We start from the raw sequence: 15,973 nt of genomic DNA, 5'->3' as shown, positions 1-15,973 counted from the left end.
ACCTTATAAGAGTTTCTGTAGTTTATGCTCTGCATATGTTGGTTGGTTTGTGTATGACTTAATTATAACTTATTCTAGTTGGCATAAACCGTCTAAAATGTGAGTTACAGTGAACCTTGTGTCAAAATAGTAAGACATATTTATATAAATGTATTTGTGACAATCTCTGTAATATGTTTGGTTTTCTTTTTTTTCTTTCTAATAATAATACTTCTTTAGAATTTTTATACAACTTTCAAATCAATTATATATAAATTCTCAAATTTCTAAAATGAAAAGACTTTTCGATTACTTTTCAAGGATGATAGGATCACTCAATATCTTCAAGTGATCTTATAGCAAGTTGTATTGCGGAAAATGTCATACGAAGTTCTTTAACCATGTTAAGTGTATATTAGACCATTAACAGTTGATGCTTATCACTTTTGCATGTGATTTCAGTATTTTTGGGATAGCAAAATATAAGATAAAATTATTTTTTTATTTTCAAAGACTACTATTGTCCTTTCGAAATTTTTGATTTGGAAACTAGTTTTGTTTTAGTTAACTAACTCTTTGATTCATATTTAAATCAGTTTGATTCAATAAATATTTCTTTAAAAGCACCCCACTAGTAATTCTATTTATCAATTTATATTTTTCATTGATTTCTTACTGGGTAGAAGTCTCAGGACCTCGTTGGCAATCATTGAAAAATAATACAAAGTTTTATTTTATGCTATATACTTAATATCTTGAAAATATCTATACTCTGTAAAAAAAAATTTACTATATATTTTACAGTTGGTATTGCCTCTTAAGAAAATACTCTATTTTAATTCTTAAATAAATTAAGAAATATTACACTAATTAAAACAAACTTTAAAAAAATATATCATTAGTAGATTGTATCAAATTGAGAAAAAGAATTTAAACATAACTAAAAACAACTTGTCAGGCCCCATTTCCACCAACAGCCGCTCGCATCCCCATCCTCCTACTACTATTCCTCCTGTCGCCATGGCTATTAGCAGGAGTCGCATTGTCATCGTTGTCAGCAGTGGCGGCATCGACGTCATCATCGTCGACAGCATCACCATAGTCACTAGTGCCGGCATCATCGTCATCAACGGCGGCGACATCGGCATCATTGTCATTATCGCCGTCAAAGGGAGTAGAGTCGGTAGCGGTGGCATCGGCATCATCATCGTCGACAGCATCAGCGATGACATCTGTGTCAGCGTCGGCGTCGTCAACGGCCAGTGTCGGTGTCGGAGGCGATAGCAGCGGCGGTGTCGGAGTTGGTGGCGGCAACGTCAGCGATGGCAACGGCATCGAAGGCGGTGCCAACGTCATTATCGTCATCGTCATCAAAGAAAGTGAAGAGAGAGGAAGGGGGAGAGAGGATGGAAAAGAGGGACGAAGTAGAAGGAGAGGAAGCAAAGAAGACGATGGAAGGAATGAGGAAAGAGAATAGAAGAGGAAGGGCTAGGGAACTAACGCGACGAATAGAGTATTTTTTAAAAAGGTCTAACCAACATTTTTACCCTAAAATTACTATATAAGATCTACATTATAGAATAATTTTACTTTATTAGACCTTCCAAATGGACCAACTGAACTCTTTATTAGGAATTTGTCTAATTGGCCCTCAATGTAATTGGCTATTTTGATGAGCAAGTCCAAATTAAGATAGCTTTATTACAAGAACTAATTTATAGATCAGTATCAAAAATTCAAATATAGAAGTTATGCCACCAAATCTAAACATAAGCTATAACAACTAATATACAATAATGGAAAAGATCATTTATAGAAAATAATAATTTTTAATAATTTATACCATGCAAGAAATATTTTAATATTGATTATTTTTATGACTATTTAACTAGTAATATAATTCGAGAAAAGCATTTATTTTGGAATTATATATAGTTATTCCATTTTCTTAATTTATTTTTCGCAGAAGCACATAAGAGAATAGGTTGACAGCAAATTTTAGACATGCGATTTTTAAGAGTAAAGTTGATCTATGTTGTTTATTCTTTAATAAGATAAGTATAAATCAAAGGAGGAAGATCTAAACCCTGCATTAGATGATCTCGAGTGTTCATTTAAAAAAAGATGATAAGAGATCATTTTGGACTTTGGCCAAGATTCAGTAGGATTTGGACTCTGATTTCTAGGGTTATAAGTACCCCAGAAGAGAAGAGCAGAGAGGACATCATTGAATCATTCATCCAACAAAAAATTTGAAAGTTCAAAAGACGTTCCGGGAAGAGAGTGGTAAACTTATAAGTTGGACTGGTAAACTTATAAGTTTATATTGATTATGGATCTTCTGTGCATATTTTGGAAGTAGAGCTCATCAAAACAGAATGGAGAGGTGGATTATATACGGATCGAGATAATAAGTTGGACTGGTAAACTGAACTCTCCAAAATTGAGAATTAAAACTTCATTAGCTAACCTATATATTTTAAATCTGGCACTCTTAAACCAAATTCAAAATATGGCATTACAAAAAACTAAAATAAATAACTAGATGACTCCATAAAAAAGCAATTTCTAAATATAAACTCAAGCTGAAAGAAATTTCAATAAGATTATGTCATGAAAAAGGTTTTGTTTTTAGTATTTTACCTTTCTAAACTTTTCTTTTTTTTATTGAAATATTAGAAAGTGTGGAAGATACAATAATACAAAATATTATCAAAATCTCAGTAAATTTGATAAAGTGTTACTGTTAAAGAATATGAAACAACCGTTATACTCTAAAAACTTAAGTTATCAGAGAACAGTGATTTTGATAGACTCAGGACATGGATTTAAATTAAATAGAAGAAAATGAAATGAGACTAAGAGTCTGGCGGAGCTCAAACTCTCTGATACTATGTTAAATTATGTAAAACGATATTTTTCTTCAAATGGTTTAGCTAGTATAGAATGATGTTCTATAAAATAAGAAGCCATACTAAACATAATAAAGAGTGCCAAATCTCTCTGCCATGCATAGAAGTTATTTCAAGATATGTCTAACTTTTAGTGAACAAGTCTTAAATGATGATACTAAACTCTAGATAAAGATGCTTTATCCTGCATTATTTTTATTAATTATTTAGCTTAGTGAAACCTTAACAGACTACTTAGACGGATCATAATTATAAACTTTGTCCCACCAACTGTCACCAAGTGATGATCCACCCAAAGTATTCCAACTCTGCAAAATAAGTGGTAATACTTAGCTGGTATCCTATTTTATTTCCTCATAAAGAAAGTAACTCGAAATACTTGTTGCGAAAAATAAAACAATATATGGATGTACCTCTCTCATTTCGTCGATCGTATTATGCATTACTGTATTGTTAGGATGTAAGCTTGATCCAAAAATTCTTTCTTCGCTTAGTTCATCCATTGGGCTAATAGGAACAGGAATTATGCTACAAATAATGAGTTCATGATATGATTTAGAAGATTAATTAAACAAGTCATATAATTTAGAGCCATATCGCATTAGTGTAGTCGATCACATACTATTCAAGCAGTTCACATAAAGAAACATCAATTAAGTTGTTGTCGATAGTGCTGCTTGAAGAAGCAGAAGACAATACCTGCACAATTCTTATATTAGTTTTTAAATAAAACGATCAAAAGGATATGTAACTTCATATGCCTCATGTATATCATACTTCTTCCGTAAATATTATATTTAATTTTCCACTTGGTTTAGAACTTACCTCAGAATATTCCCCAAGCTCTATAATACTTGCCTATAAGAAAATTTTATTCAATAATCAATACCCTGCCTTAAATTTTGTTTTTTTTTAATTCAAGTGCACACAATACAACCAACAAATGACTATCAAAAGCTTACAAGCATTGCAAATGAGAGTATAACTCATATCATTTTACGAATTTATAAGAATAAAGGGAACAATTTTAGAAAACTTTATTAGAACTAATATCTTCAAAAAAGCAAGCTCACATAAAGATGTGGCAAAATATTTTTTTTTTCCATTTATTCTTATAAATTCGTAAAATGATATGAGTTATTAGAACTAATATCTTCAAAAAAGCAAGCTCACATAAAGATGTGGCAAAATATTTTTTTTTTCCATTTATTGCATAAGCTATGAAACTAATTTGCCTAATATGCTCAAATTGTTGCATTTTGGTTTCAATTCACACTTATTTGGAGACTTCTTTTTATCCTAGTGTATAACTCATCTACACCGAGTAAGTTTGTCTTTCAATATTTATTGTTTTGATATCTTTCTCCTTTGCAATGTTAGTTTGCCAAATGTATAGATATCGCATACACATAACACCAATGCATGCATACTTGTCAAAGTTTCTTATTCATGTATAGATTACAGAATGATGCTACAAATGTTAACATATGGCCATATTTACATATCATGCATGTATCTACCACGATGACCTTTGATGTGTAATTTACATTAGCTACCACTTGTTGAAGTCTTTAGAAATATAAATTATCTTAAGTAAACCTTATGATCATACACATTTGACCATGTTTTACATCGGTTGGCAACTTTTCTTGGATAGACATTTATATATTACCAAGTACATAACTTAAAAAGTGCATAATTAATTAGTCACATTTAAGACAACATGTCAACTAAGTAAATTTTATGCAGTATAAACAGAATGATTTTGGATTAGAAATTGAAATATAAGTTGATGAGCAATAGATGCATAGTATGGGTCAAATGATGAATTGTATTAGAATTTAAGGATTCTTCACAAGCAACTTGTTATAATGCAAATCACATAAGTTCGACGATAAAATCAGGTTTAATCTATTTAAAAATCAACATCTTAATTGAAATTAGTCTTTATAAATTGTCATTGCTTATTTAATAATAAACCAAAATGAATGAAATAGCAAATAGTGCAATAATAATAAAAAAATCTAATTGCTGCAAAAGGAAAATATTATCTAATTAACAGTGCGGATTAGGAAATAAAAAACAATTACCTTTTGTTTTTGAATTCTCTCAAGAGATTTCTGAAGGGTTTGTTCCATTGCAGTAATTTGAACTATGTCATCAATAGCTTCTGGATTGTTCCAAAGTCTAGATATTTCGATAGAAATTGATTGTTTAGGCTAGATATTCTTAATTAATTTGTATAACGAAAACACAATGTGAGCTTGATATTAATTTTTCATAAGGCACAAGAAATCCAATCAGTATAAATATATCCTTGCCAAAGAAAAGAAAATCCAGATTTCATATGTCTATAGCTAGTAGACATAGGAGTACTAACATCTACATAGATATCTTATACTTACTAATAAAAACAAGAAACTCCAAACAACAAAATAGTTAGATAAACAGCTTAAACTTGGCTTAGAAAGCTTAGCTTAAGAATAGTTCTGCTATAAAACAAACCAAGTATAGGCACAAACTTTAGGCTCAACATATGTATTGTGAGCTCTTAGACAATATAGAGTTAGAATATATGAATAGGTTTTTATCCATTTAGCATAGTGTCTAGTTTATTTAAAGCAATAACTTGATCATCAAAGTGACTAGTAACAAGTTTAATTATTAGTTTAAATAATCAAGTTGTAATAAACCAACAGTCTAATTATATATCATACAGCAAGAAAAGCCTACTAATATAGTGTAGACAAATTGACTTGACTCATTAATTTGCAACGCCACCTACTCATTAAGCGGCTTTGATAGTTTTACAGTCCAAGTACTCTTGCCTAAATATGCCTTAACTTAGAAAAGCTTATCAAAATTTTCAAAGGGATTTGATATGTAGATTTATAGTAATTACTTAGGTAGTTTTGAACTTGCTAAACTAGGAATTACTTGAGCTAGACTAGTTAAATATGGCGAATATTAGTATATTTTTTTTCATACGACTCTTATTTCACACCGAGGTTTTACACCTTACTGTTTGTAAGACAATCAATTTTGACAAATTACTTGATTAGCCTATTAAAAAACAAATATGATTATAACCATACTGTAAGCTAGTGTTCAATAGCACGAAATGACAAGCACTGTGCCAATTAGGTATTTGTATGATGCATGGAGTATTATGATTCTCCATTGTACTTTTGTCAATAAATTTGATTGTTCTATATGTTTTATCTCATTTCAATAAGTTCATATCGATGCTTCTAATAAAATCTTTTCTTAAATTTATTATAAAAATTGTTCCACATTGCGAATCGATCAGAAGGGTAAAATGAGTTGGTCTCTCTACTTAGCATGAATAGTGTGCTGTACTACTTGTTTTTGTGTTTATGAAGAAAGACGAGATCATATACCGTAGCACGACAAACCTTGGGCTAGCGATGTTTCAATGTTGTAGGATGGTAATTACGTATTATAATAAACAGTGCAAGTATTATAATGAATCACCTATTTGCTTTTATATTCAGAATAATTCATGAGATTCTTGGTTAATTCTTTAACTTATTAATGAATTTTTTAAACTTACTTAAATTAAATTTGATCAATTATATAGTAATTAGAATTACTTCTAACTACTCTTCTATTGGTGTCGTTAACTTTTCAAATAAAAACATACTAAGGAAATGGAGAATAGTTGATCTGCCCAAATAGTTCAGCAACATCCTTTCTAATCTATAAACTATTAAACAAAATCCTCAATATCGGTAGATAATTGTATCTTCTCAAATTAGAAAAAAATTAAAGCAATTAATGTTGGAACTTAGAGGGGACACGGAGCTAGAACAAACACGACCTGACAATCACTCAGCCGCCTTAGAACCCACCACGTACGTTGAAATCGAGCACACTCACCACTACATGAAACCCATCAACGCAATGGTCGAGCAACGCTTGCCACTGCAAGGACTCCACCAACTGCAACGATCAAGCAACACTCTTCTCTCACAGAAAATCTACCTTGGAGATAGGGGCAAGATAAGAAGAAATTCTTCTTCTCAAATAAAACTAGAAAATTCAATTTGATTTAATTTTTTCATCACGAAATTACTACATAATATATATATATAGGTTCTCAAAAAACCTTTCAAACTTTTTTATACATTAACTCACTCATTAATTGTATCCTTCTTCTCAAATAAAAGTACAAAATTCTATTTGACTTATTTTTGCCATCATGAAATTATGACATATATATATATAAATAATATTCTCAAAATATCTCTCAACTTCTCTATACATTAACTCATTCATTAATTTTTTTTATTTTCTACAAAAAGAATTATGATATTCTAGAACAATGTATGTCTTTTAGTATTTCTAGAAGTGTCTTTTAGTTATTCTATAAAATTAATGAATGAGTTAATGTATAGAGAAGTTGAGAGATATTTTGAGAATATTATTTATATATATATATAGGTTCTCAAAAAACCTTTCAAACTTTTTTATACATTAACTCACTCATTAATTGTATCCTTCTTCTCAAATAAAAGTACAAAATTCTATTTGACTTATTTTTGCCATCATGAAATTATGACATATATATATATAAATAATATTCTCAAAATATCTCTCAACTTCTTTATACATTAACTCATTCATTAATTTTATAGAATAACTAAAAGACACTTCTAGAAATACTAAAAGACATACATTGTTCTAGAATATCATAATTCTTTTTGTAGAAAATTAAAAAAATTATAGAAAAACTAAAAGACACACTAATACCTATTAAGTAACTAAATGTTTTATTCATCAATATGAACAGTGTTAGTACAATAAACTAAGGTATAACCGAACATCCACGTACATATTTTAGAAAGACCAATAGGATTTATATTGCTTTTGACGAAGTTAACTTTCAATCGAACTACATCCATTTCGCATTTCATTCGCTTATACTGTTGGCACTTGGTACTTGGCCTTATGATTTGAGGCCATCATTACATCATTGATCTTCATGGGAGATAAAAATGTGACTAATAAGGCCTGCTTGATCACCTTCTATAATCCGAATTACTTTGAATGCATTTATCCAAGCCAATGTGCTATACATTATTGCTAAGTGATTTACGAGCCTAAAGACGCATAATTAATCTTTCCATTGAAGTTAAAGAGGTTCTAGACTATTTAATTGTCTAATTCAAAAGCCATTTCAAAATTAAGATAGGCCAAACAAGCAATTGCATCCATACGTTTGGTAATCGCATATCGCTCTCTTTTTAGTTTTTCTTCTTTTTTTTTTGTCTATTGGTGAACTCTTTATTGGCTTGTACTATTCGGACTATCAACGACAAGTTTGACGTTTTGCATTTCAGAAAAGTGAATAAGGTGATATTGTTATACTCTTTATTGACTTGTACCATTATTCACTCCATTAGAAAAGTGAATAAGGTAACATTGTTATACTCGTGCAACATTTATCTCCTTATTTAGATCCTTATATATAATATACTGAACACTAATGACTTCAGTTTGTTCATCCAATAAAGGATTAAAAGCAACACTTGGACTAGTTATTCAAATGCAAGAAAACTGGAAAAAAAAAAAAAAAAAAAAAAAAAAAAAAAAAAAAAAAAAAAAAAAAACTTGTTTTCAAAATCAAGAATCAAATTGTGAACTTCGTTAGTCAGAAGAAAAACAGACAAGGAAAGTAAAAGCAAACAATATCCCTTAATTCTATTTTGCTTCTTACCTCAATTTCTCTTTTGACTCATTAATTTGTTGTTCTAGTTCTTGCAAGTATTTTTTGATTTCCTATAAAGAGAAAAAAAAAATTGAGATATATCTCAGTTGTTGTTCCAACAGATTAAAATTTAACACAAAAGTACAATAAATATTACTCACTTCTTTCTTTTCAGATCTGTAAAATTCATCAAAAAATTACAAAAAAAAAAACAAAAGCAAATTAGAGGGGGCAAAAATTCATCATTTGTCTAAATAGAAGGTAAGGAGCTAAAAGAAGATACTTACACATAGGAATCTAAGCCCTTCAAATCTATCTCATGTCCTTCTTTCTCATAGCACTTCCTAAGTTTCTGTTACCAAAAAACACAGTTATACCATGCATCTTAAAAATATGTAGCATTTGGAATTAATTAAAACTTAGTTCCTGTAATTATATTAGACGCGCTTATATATATCCAACAAGTTTTGGCTCATGAGATCTTACAGCAATAACTTCATTCTTCCTGTAGCATTCAGAGAAAAAAAAAAAGAAAAAAAGAAGATTAGTGTAATAAAATCTAATATGTTGTATAAGATCAGTTGCCTCTTGTACTGTTGTTGCACCTGTTTTCTCTTTCGGTAGGATCGACCTTCGAATACTTTTCCAAAATTTCTGCCAAATCACTAGAAAACAAAAGGCAGCTGTTGGTGAACATACATTCAAATCACTCGTTCAAACAATTTTAATTAGTTCAATCATGTCAATAGATGATTTTGAAAATAAAACAGATAAACGTAAATTATTATATTTTTTGAACTTCAAGAAAATTAAAAAAACTGAAAAAAAAAAATTTGGCACAAAATATATGTAGAATAGATTAGTCGATCTTTTAGTTAATCCTTTTTATCTTTTTTTCCTTTTACACAATCATTCTTATATTAATTGTTTCTACTATACATAATCCTTCTAATGCAGAATCCAAACACATTAGAGTATTTCTTTTAGAAAAAAAAAATGATAAATAGAAGAACCAAGCCATCCTTTTCCTTTTATTGATCACTAAAGTTAAAACTGAACAACAAAAAGAAGAGGAAAAAAAATTTCACGGAAAAGAAAAAAATATATTACAATCATTATATTCTTCATCTTGGAATGGAAAGGTTTGCCCAAATTGATACAGTTTTTGGAGGTTTAATGCACAATTACTAGATAAAAATACTATGCTTTAATATTCATATATATATAATATCCTTTATTCTTTTATTTTTCTTTTTCTCTTTTTCTTTTTTTGATTTTTTAAGTTTCTCATTGGCTATAAAGCTATAGTACAACATAATCTTTAGGACAAAAGAAGCTAAAACTAAATTTTACCAAATAAAACCTCATCACATCAACTATATATATAGGCATAAATGTACATCAAGAATTGTAAGATCTTACCAGATGCATATTATGTACTCCTGATCCATCTTCAGTAAAAAAATATAATAATAATAATAAATTAAATTGATCAGAGTAGTAACAAAAGATCTCAGTGTAATACAAATAACCAAAAACCAACATATATATATATATATAAAAGCAAAATCGGGAAGGAGAGAGAGAGAGTAGAGAACCATGCATGAATCGAACCACAAAAGCAGAAACAAATCAAGGAGACACCACAGTGAGAAAGTGATCATTAATTACTACCTAGCCACACACACACGCGCGCACACACACACACACACACAAAAGAGGAAATAGTGAGCATTAATGGATTACCTGGTCCCGCCGCAAAAGAGCGAAGGGTGACCGGAGGGGGAGAACATGAGGAGCACCGCGTCGGCCTCGCACAGCACGCCAAGCTCCTCAACGCGCCTCTTCAGCACCGGATGCCTCTTCCGGTACGTCTTCTTGCGGTGGTGCAACGTATCCCTCGCCTCCATCGGCACCTTCGTATACCCCATCCCTGCTCCCTCCTATCCTTACTCTGACGAAACCGTTCGCTCAGATGTACACACGTATGTATGTATTTGTGTGTACATGTACATGTATATATATTTATATATATATCGACGCGAAACATACTGCATTTCGCGTGTCGCCGATCTCTTTAAGCGTTTTCTTTTTTCCTCTTTTGGTCGTCGATGATGAGCTGGAACGCGGTGGGGCAGGGGACAGGTGGCGGCCGGGGAGAGGGGGTGGGAGTTAAAGTGGAAGGGTGTTGTTTTTGGAAGGATAGGAGAGGGGGAGGGGATGCACTCCATGAATGCAGTGGCTACGTAGTAACAGTGCTTGTGTGCTTGAGTGACAAGAGTGAGGGGACGAACGGTTGCGATTGCGTTTGAGACGGGCATATGATGGGTGTTGGATTTGAAATGGGATGATCTGAGCCGTTCGTTGTTGTGGCGCTGTTCTGGTTCGTCGCATGTAGAACTGGAACGTGGTCACCGGGGTTATTATTATTTATAGAAACTCAGCTTTCAAGTATTTCTTTTTTTAAGTGAGAATCTCTGTGTTCTCATTTTTTTTGGGAATTAAGTAAATTTAGTTTAAAAACAGAAAGAGATATGAAGATTTTTATCAAAATTACTAATAATTTTATTAAATTTAATAACTTTACCTAATAAAATCATTAAATTTAATATGATTTTTTAACTTAATTGACTATAAAACTAGCATAAAAAAAAAGTTAGAAGTTGAAGGAGTCTTCGTTAAAAAAAAGGAATTAGTGTCTATATACCCCTCAATACTTCTGAAATATTTTATATATTTCTATTTTCTTTACTTCAAATATAACCCGTGTATATTTCTTCATTATTCAAAAATAACCTCACTGTTAGTACCCGTTACGTCATCTCGAGTTAAACTCAGGTTAAATTTTCTACCAGAGTTAGAAAAAAGTCAAAATATCTATTTGTCCCTAACTAAAAGACAAATAAGAAAAGTTGATGTCAATAGAAGGGTACATTTAAAAAGACAAAAATCAAAATATTCTTTTGTTCCAAACTTAAGGGCAAATAACAGAAGTCGGTGAAGGTAGAAGGGTATATTTGAAAAGGCAAAATAGTAATTTCATAGAAATAACGATTGTTCCTAATAGTTCACTAATTAGCAGAATCTAATTCTAAGAATATATTTGAAAAAACTTGTAATGTTAAAAGGATATTTTTAATATTAGCCTTCTAAGCAGAATAAATAAGAAAGTCGAGAACTTTTCAGAAGTATATAAGCAATTGCCTCCCCCAAAAAATAAGAGTACTACCACCTGCACACCCAAAAAGGAGTGTATATCTTACACCCCTTATTCAAGGGCTGAAAATTAGCGCTTATCTTGTCAAATTTTTAAAAATAAATATTAGGAGTCCAAAGGGTATGCTAACCTTAGAATGATGGGGTGTCAGTTGAGAGAACTATTTTAAATTGTTCTAGTAGTTGAGAGGGTTCCCATACAATTTTATCTACTATATGTGGAAATTGATATACCTGGACAGCAAAGAGGTTCAAATCGTGATAAAATATAATATACCTATTTTGGCAAAAAATTGCTTTGAATATATGAGTTTCTATTATATATATAGGAGACACTATTATTGGCATGCATTCAATTAATATATATCATAAACTGGCCTTTATATTTGATAATAGATTCGTTTAAAATTAAAATTTAATTTGAAAGATATTATACACAATGATTAAAAATTAAATGTATTAAAATTCAACAGTTTATAACTTGAATATGTAGACATAATTACTAATTACTAAGTAATGCCAAAAATCATTAATGGTATAAAGAAAGGCATTATTTGATTCAAAAAAAAGTGTCAGACCGTCCTTATCCAATACATAGGCGATACAATCTTCTTTTGCGAACCTAGAAAAAGCATTTCGCGCAATATAGGGTTCATTTGGAAACTATTCGAATGGACATCAGGCCTTAAAATCAGCATAGATAAATCCGAATTGTACTATCTGGGACCTAATCTGCACAAAGCAGTCTGACCTGCCTCTATTCTGGGATGTAAAGTGGGCACTCTACCTTTCCGCTACTTAGGATTGACCCTTCACTCTAAGAAGCTTAGGAAGGAGGACTGGTCCCCAGTTATTAATCGCATTGACATGCGGATCGAAGGTTGGAAGGCAAAGCTACTATGTCAAGGGGGAAGACTGACTTTAGTCAACTCTGTTCTTACTAACTTGTCGTTGTTCTACCTTACCATTTTCAAGGCCCCCCAATGGATTCTTCAACGAGTCGAGGCCCCAGTAGGGCCTTCTTTTGGAAAGGATGCAACAAAATAAGCGGGGGGGCATGACTAGTTAACTGGAAAACCATTTGCAAAAGCAAGAAAGAAGGGGGGCTAGGAATCAAAAATTTAGAATCAATGAACACGACCTCCTATCTAAATGGTGGTGGTGTTTCTTTATCGAGGATAAACTAGCCTGGACTAAGTTGATTAAAACCCTATATTACAGCAGAAGACGGCAGCTACATGAGGGCAAAGCCTTCGTCTCCTACTCGCAATGGTAGCAGAGTATACTGCGTTGCCGTGACGTGTTCAAATGCAGTACAAGCTACACATTAGGGGACAGCAACGGTATTAGATTTTGGATGGACATCTGGATGGGAGAGACCTCTCTTCGCACCGAGTTCCCAATTATATTTAACAATATTAGGAATAAGGAGGCTACTGTGTCCCAATGCTAGAGCGCTAATGGTTGGAGATGACACTATATCTGTCGGGGTTTCGTGTCGGCCCATTCCTTAGAAAGACACATCTTTCTGTTGCAGTTAAAGGATATACTACAACCTCACAATCCATTCAATAGACCGGACTCGGTCAACTGGCGTTGGACTTCAAATCAACATTTTACAGTCAAATCACTCTACTAGTTTCTTATAGATGCTGGTCGAAGAGACCCGACAAGCCAGTTCATATGGAAATTAAAAATCCCGATCAAAATCAAAATATTCATTTGGTTGCTGCTACGTAACAGACTTCTTACTGCGGATAGATTGCGCACCCAGAGATTGCCTTAGGAACGAGTCTGCGTCCTTTGTGCGAATGACCTAGAAAAGTATGATCACCTCTTCTGCAACTGCGTGTATGTCAAATATCTACTCTTCAACGCAGACGGCCAGGAGTTACTCGCCGATCCCCAGAAAGAGGCTCAAGAACTATGGAATAGAATCTTCTGTCAAGGAAATGCCGAGACAAGACACAAGAGATTATCTATACTGTCAGCCACCTGGTGGGTAGGGATGTCAATGGATATGGATACCGAAATTTTATCCGAATCCAAACCCGAATGAAACGGATATATCCGATGAATATGGATATGGATTCGGATATGGATATCAAAATTAGAAACCCGGCGGATATGGATTCGGATATGGATATTGATTGTACCTGACCCGAACCCGAACCCGAACCCGAACCCGACCCGAACCCGAATTTATTTTNTATATATATAGAGTCCGGCTACTATACTTTTATGAGCATTGGTTCTCTTATACTCACAAGTTTTCGGCCCTTAGATTTATTCCATGATCATTTCCACCCGTTAGATCATACTATTCAACCAACTATCCACTCAACCTAGGGGACCACTATCATTCTAAGTGGGGACCACCATCACCCAAACCACACATCCCATCAATCAACGGTTAAAAATTTATGAGTGGCAAGAGGTTCTATACTCATAAGAGTATAGTAGCCCCGGCCTCTACATATATATATATATATATATATATATTGTCACGCCCCGAGGTCCCTTTTTAGCTAATAAAACAGCGAAAATGCCCAATACATTTTTTTTTTTTGAAAACCTTGACCCAAAGGAATGCCTTCACCCAAAGGATGACAGACCTGCCACAAATATAGGAGACCCATTGTTCAAACGGACAGAGCATCCCCTGTATTTGCACGACATCGCACAAGCACAAGTACAACCACAATCATTCACTACACAACATACTAATACATTTCCACAAGAAAACTCTTTTAAAACTATTTTCCACTCGGAAACCTTTTCTTTAAAGACACTATCACGATGGGTAGAAAATTATTTTTACAACTCACAACCAGTTATAAAAGCCATAATATTTAACTTTATAAATCCATAAACATTCAACCGAAATAAAACCACTAAACCATAAATGTCTAAGTTATTTATTTTGAATAAGTAAGGATAGAAACTAAACCAATTCAATCAGGTCAGAAGCTCTATCGATCGCTACTAATGTGTCTCACGCCTCGTCACAACCCTCATCGCCCGCATCACCTGAAAAATGGTGGGGGGTGAGAACATATAAACATATCTCCCCTCCCAGTGGGTACCGCAAGCCAACGAAGACGAGGAGTACACACTGATACATAGAGATGTCAACGGGTCGGATTCGGGGCGGATTTTTTAAAAACCCGAACCCGAATCCGACTCCAAACCCGAGACCCGAACCCGAACCCGAACCCGAACCCGAACCCGACGGATTTTAAAAATCCATATCCAAATCCGAACCCGACCAAAAATTTGAAACCCGAACCCGAACCTGAAAATTTGAAACCGAAATAATTATTTCTTTTTTCAATATTTCAAAATATATTATATTAAATCTAAATTTTTAAAATACAAATTCAAATATAATATCATATATATATATATATATATATATATATATATGATATTATATTTGAATTTGTATTTTAAAAATTTAGATTTAATATAATATATTTTGAAATATTGAAAAAAGAAATAATTATTTCGGTTTCAAATTTTCAGGTTCGGGTTCGGGTTTCAAATTTTTGGTCGGGTTCGGATTTGGATATGGATTTTTAAAATCCGTCGGGTTCGGGTTCGGGTTCGGGTTCGGGTTCGGGTCTCGGGTTTGGAGTCGGGTTCGGGTTCGGGTTTTTAAAAATCCGCCCCGAATCCGACCCGTTGACATCTCTACTGGTGGGTGATCTGGACCGAGCGAAACAACAGATCTTTCAAGCGATATCCCCCAACCCTTTGCGCTCGCTCGATTGTATTAAAGTTCTCCTAACCAATTGGAGTAATTTCTACTGAGCGCGGAACATTTCACTTTTTCCTTTCCTCTAACTTTGGTTTTTTTCTTCTTTTTTTCTTTTCTTTTCCTCGGAAGGCTTAGCTGCATCCATCTTGTAAGTCTAGTTTATTCCACTTATTAAATGAAGCAGATAGTTTGCTATCTTTTTCTCAATATATATATATATGATTTTCGTATCCACCACTTTGAACATATATTAATGAAAATATTTAATAAATTAAATTCTAATTTTAATGCCCTAGAATAGAATTTATGGATGTGGTGCATGCACATGTATTAGAATTTATGCAAGACATTTGTAAGGGCCTCTTTTTTGTTTTA

General features: G+C 32.6%; 2 protein-coding genes across 2 annotated transcripts; both read right to left on the bottom strand.

The window, feature by feature from the left end:
• LOC109727617 (serine-aspartate repeat-containing protein I-like) lies at nucleotides 934–1,344 on the bottom strand. The gene has a single exon (XM_020257779.1). The coding sequence runs from the start codon at nucleotides 1,342–1,344 to the stop codon at nucleotides 934–936; it is 411 nt and encodes a 136-aa protein (XP_020113368.1).
• Nucleotides 9,049–10,999, bottom strand: LOC109724308 (agamous-like MADS-box protein AGL30). The gene is made up of 3 exons (XM_020253091.1): nucleotides 10,369–10,999; nucleotides 9,228–9,287; nucleotides 9,049–9,127 (listed from the first exon to the last, which is right to left on the bottom strand). The coding sequence occupies exons 1-3, from the start codon at nucleotides 10,551–10,553 to the stop codon at nucleotides 9,070–9,072; spliced, it is 303 nt and encodes a 100-aa protein (XP_020108680.1). The 5' UTR covers nucleotides 10,554–10,999; the 3' UTR covers nucleotides 9,049–9,069.

This window comes from Ananas comosus, linkage group 2 (genome assembly GCF_001540865.1).
Source record: "Ananas comosus cultivar F153 linkage group 2, ASM154086v1, whole genome shotgun sequence".
Taxonomy (NCBI): domain Eukaryota; kingdom Viridiplantae; phylum Streptophyta; class Magnoliopsida; order Poales; family Bromeliaceae; genus Ananas; species Ananas comosus.
This window is presented reverse-complemented; position numbering and strand designations above follow the sequence as displayed.

Bases quoted from the DNA above. Each gene is read 5' to 3' on its own strand.
- LOC109724308 (XM_020253091.1), bottom strand. From the start codon at position 10,553: ATGGGGTATACGAAGGTGCCGATGGAGGCGAGGGATACGTTGCACCAC. The intron at 9,288-10,368 runs GTAATCCATTAA...TTTGTTTTCTAG, and splicing joins CTCTTTTGCGGCGGGACCAG to TGATTTGGCAGAAATTTTGG. The intron at 9,128-9,227 runs GTGCAACAACAG...TGAATGCTACAG, and splicing joins CCTACCGAAAGAGAAAACAG to GAAGAATGAAGTTATTGCTG.
- LOC109727617 (XM_020257779.1), bottom strand. From the start codon at position 1,344: ATGACGATAATGACGTTGGCACCGCCTTCGATGCCGTTGCCATCGCTG.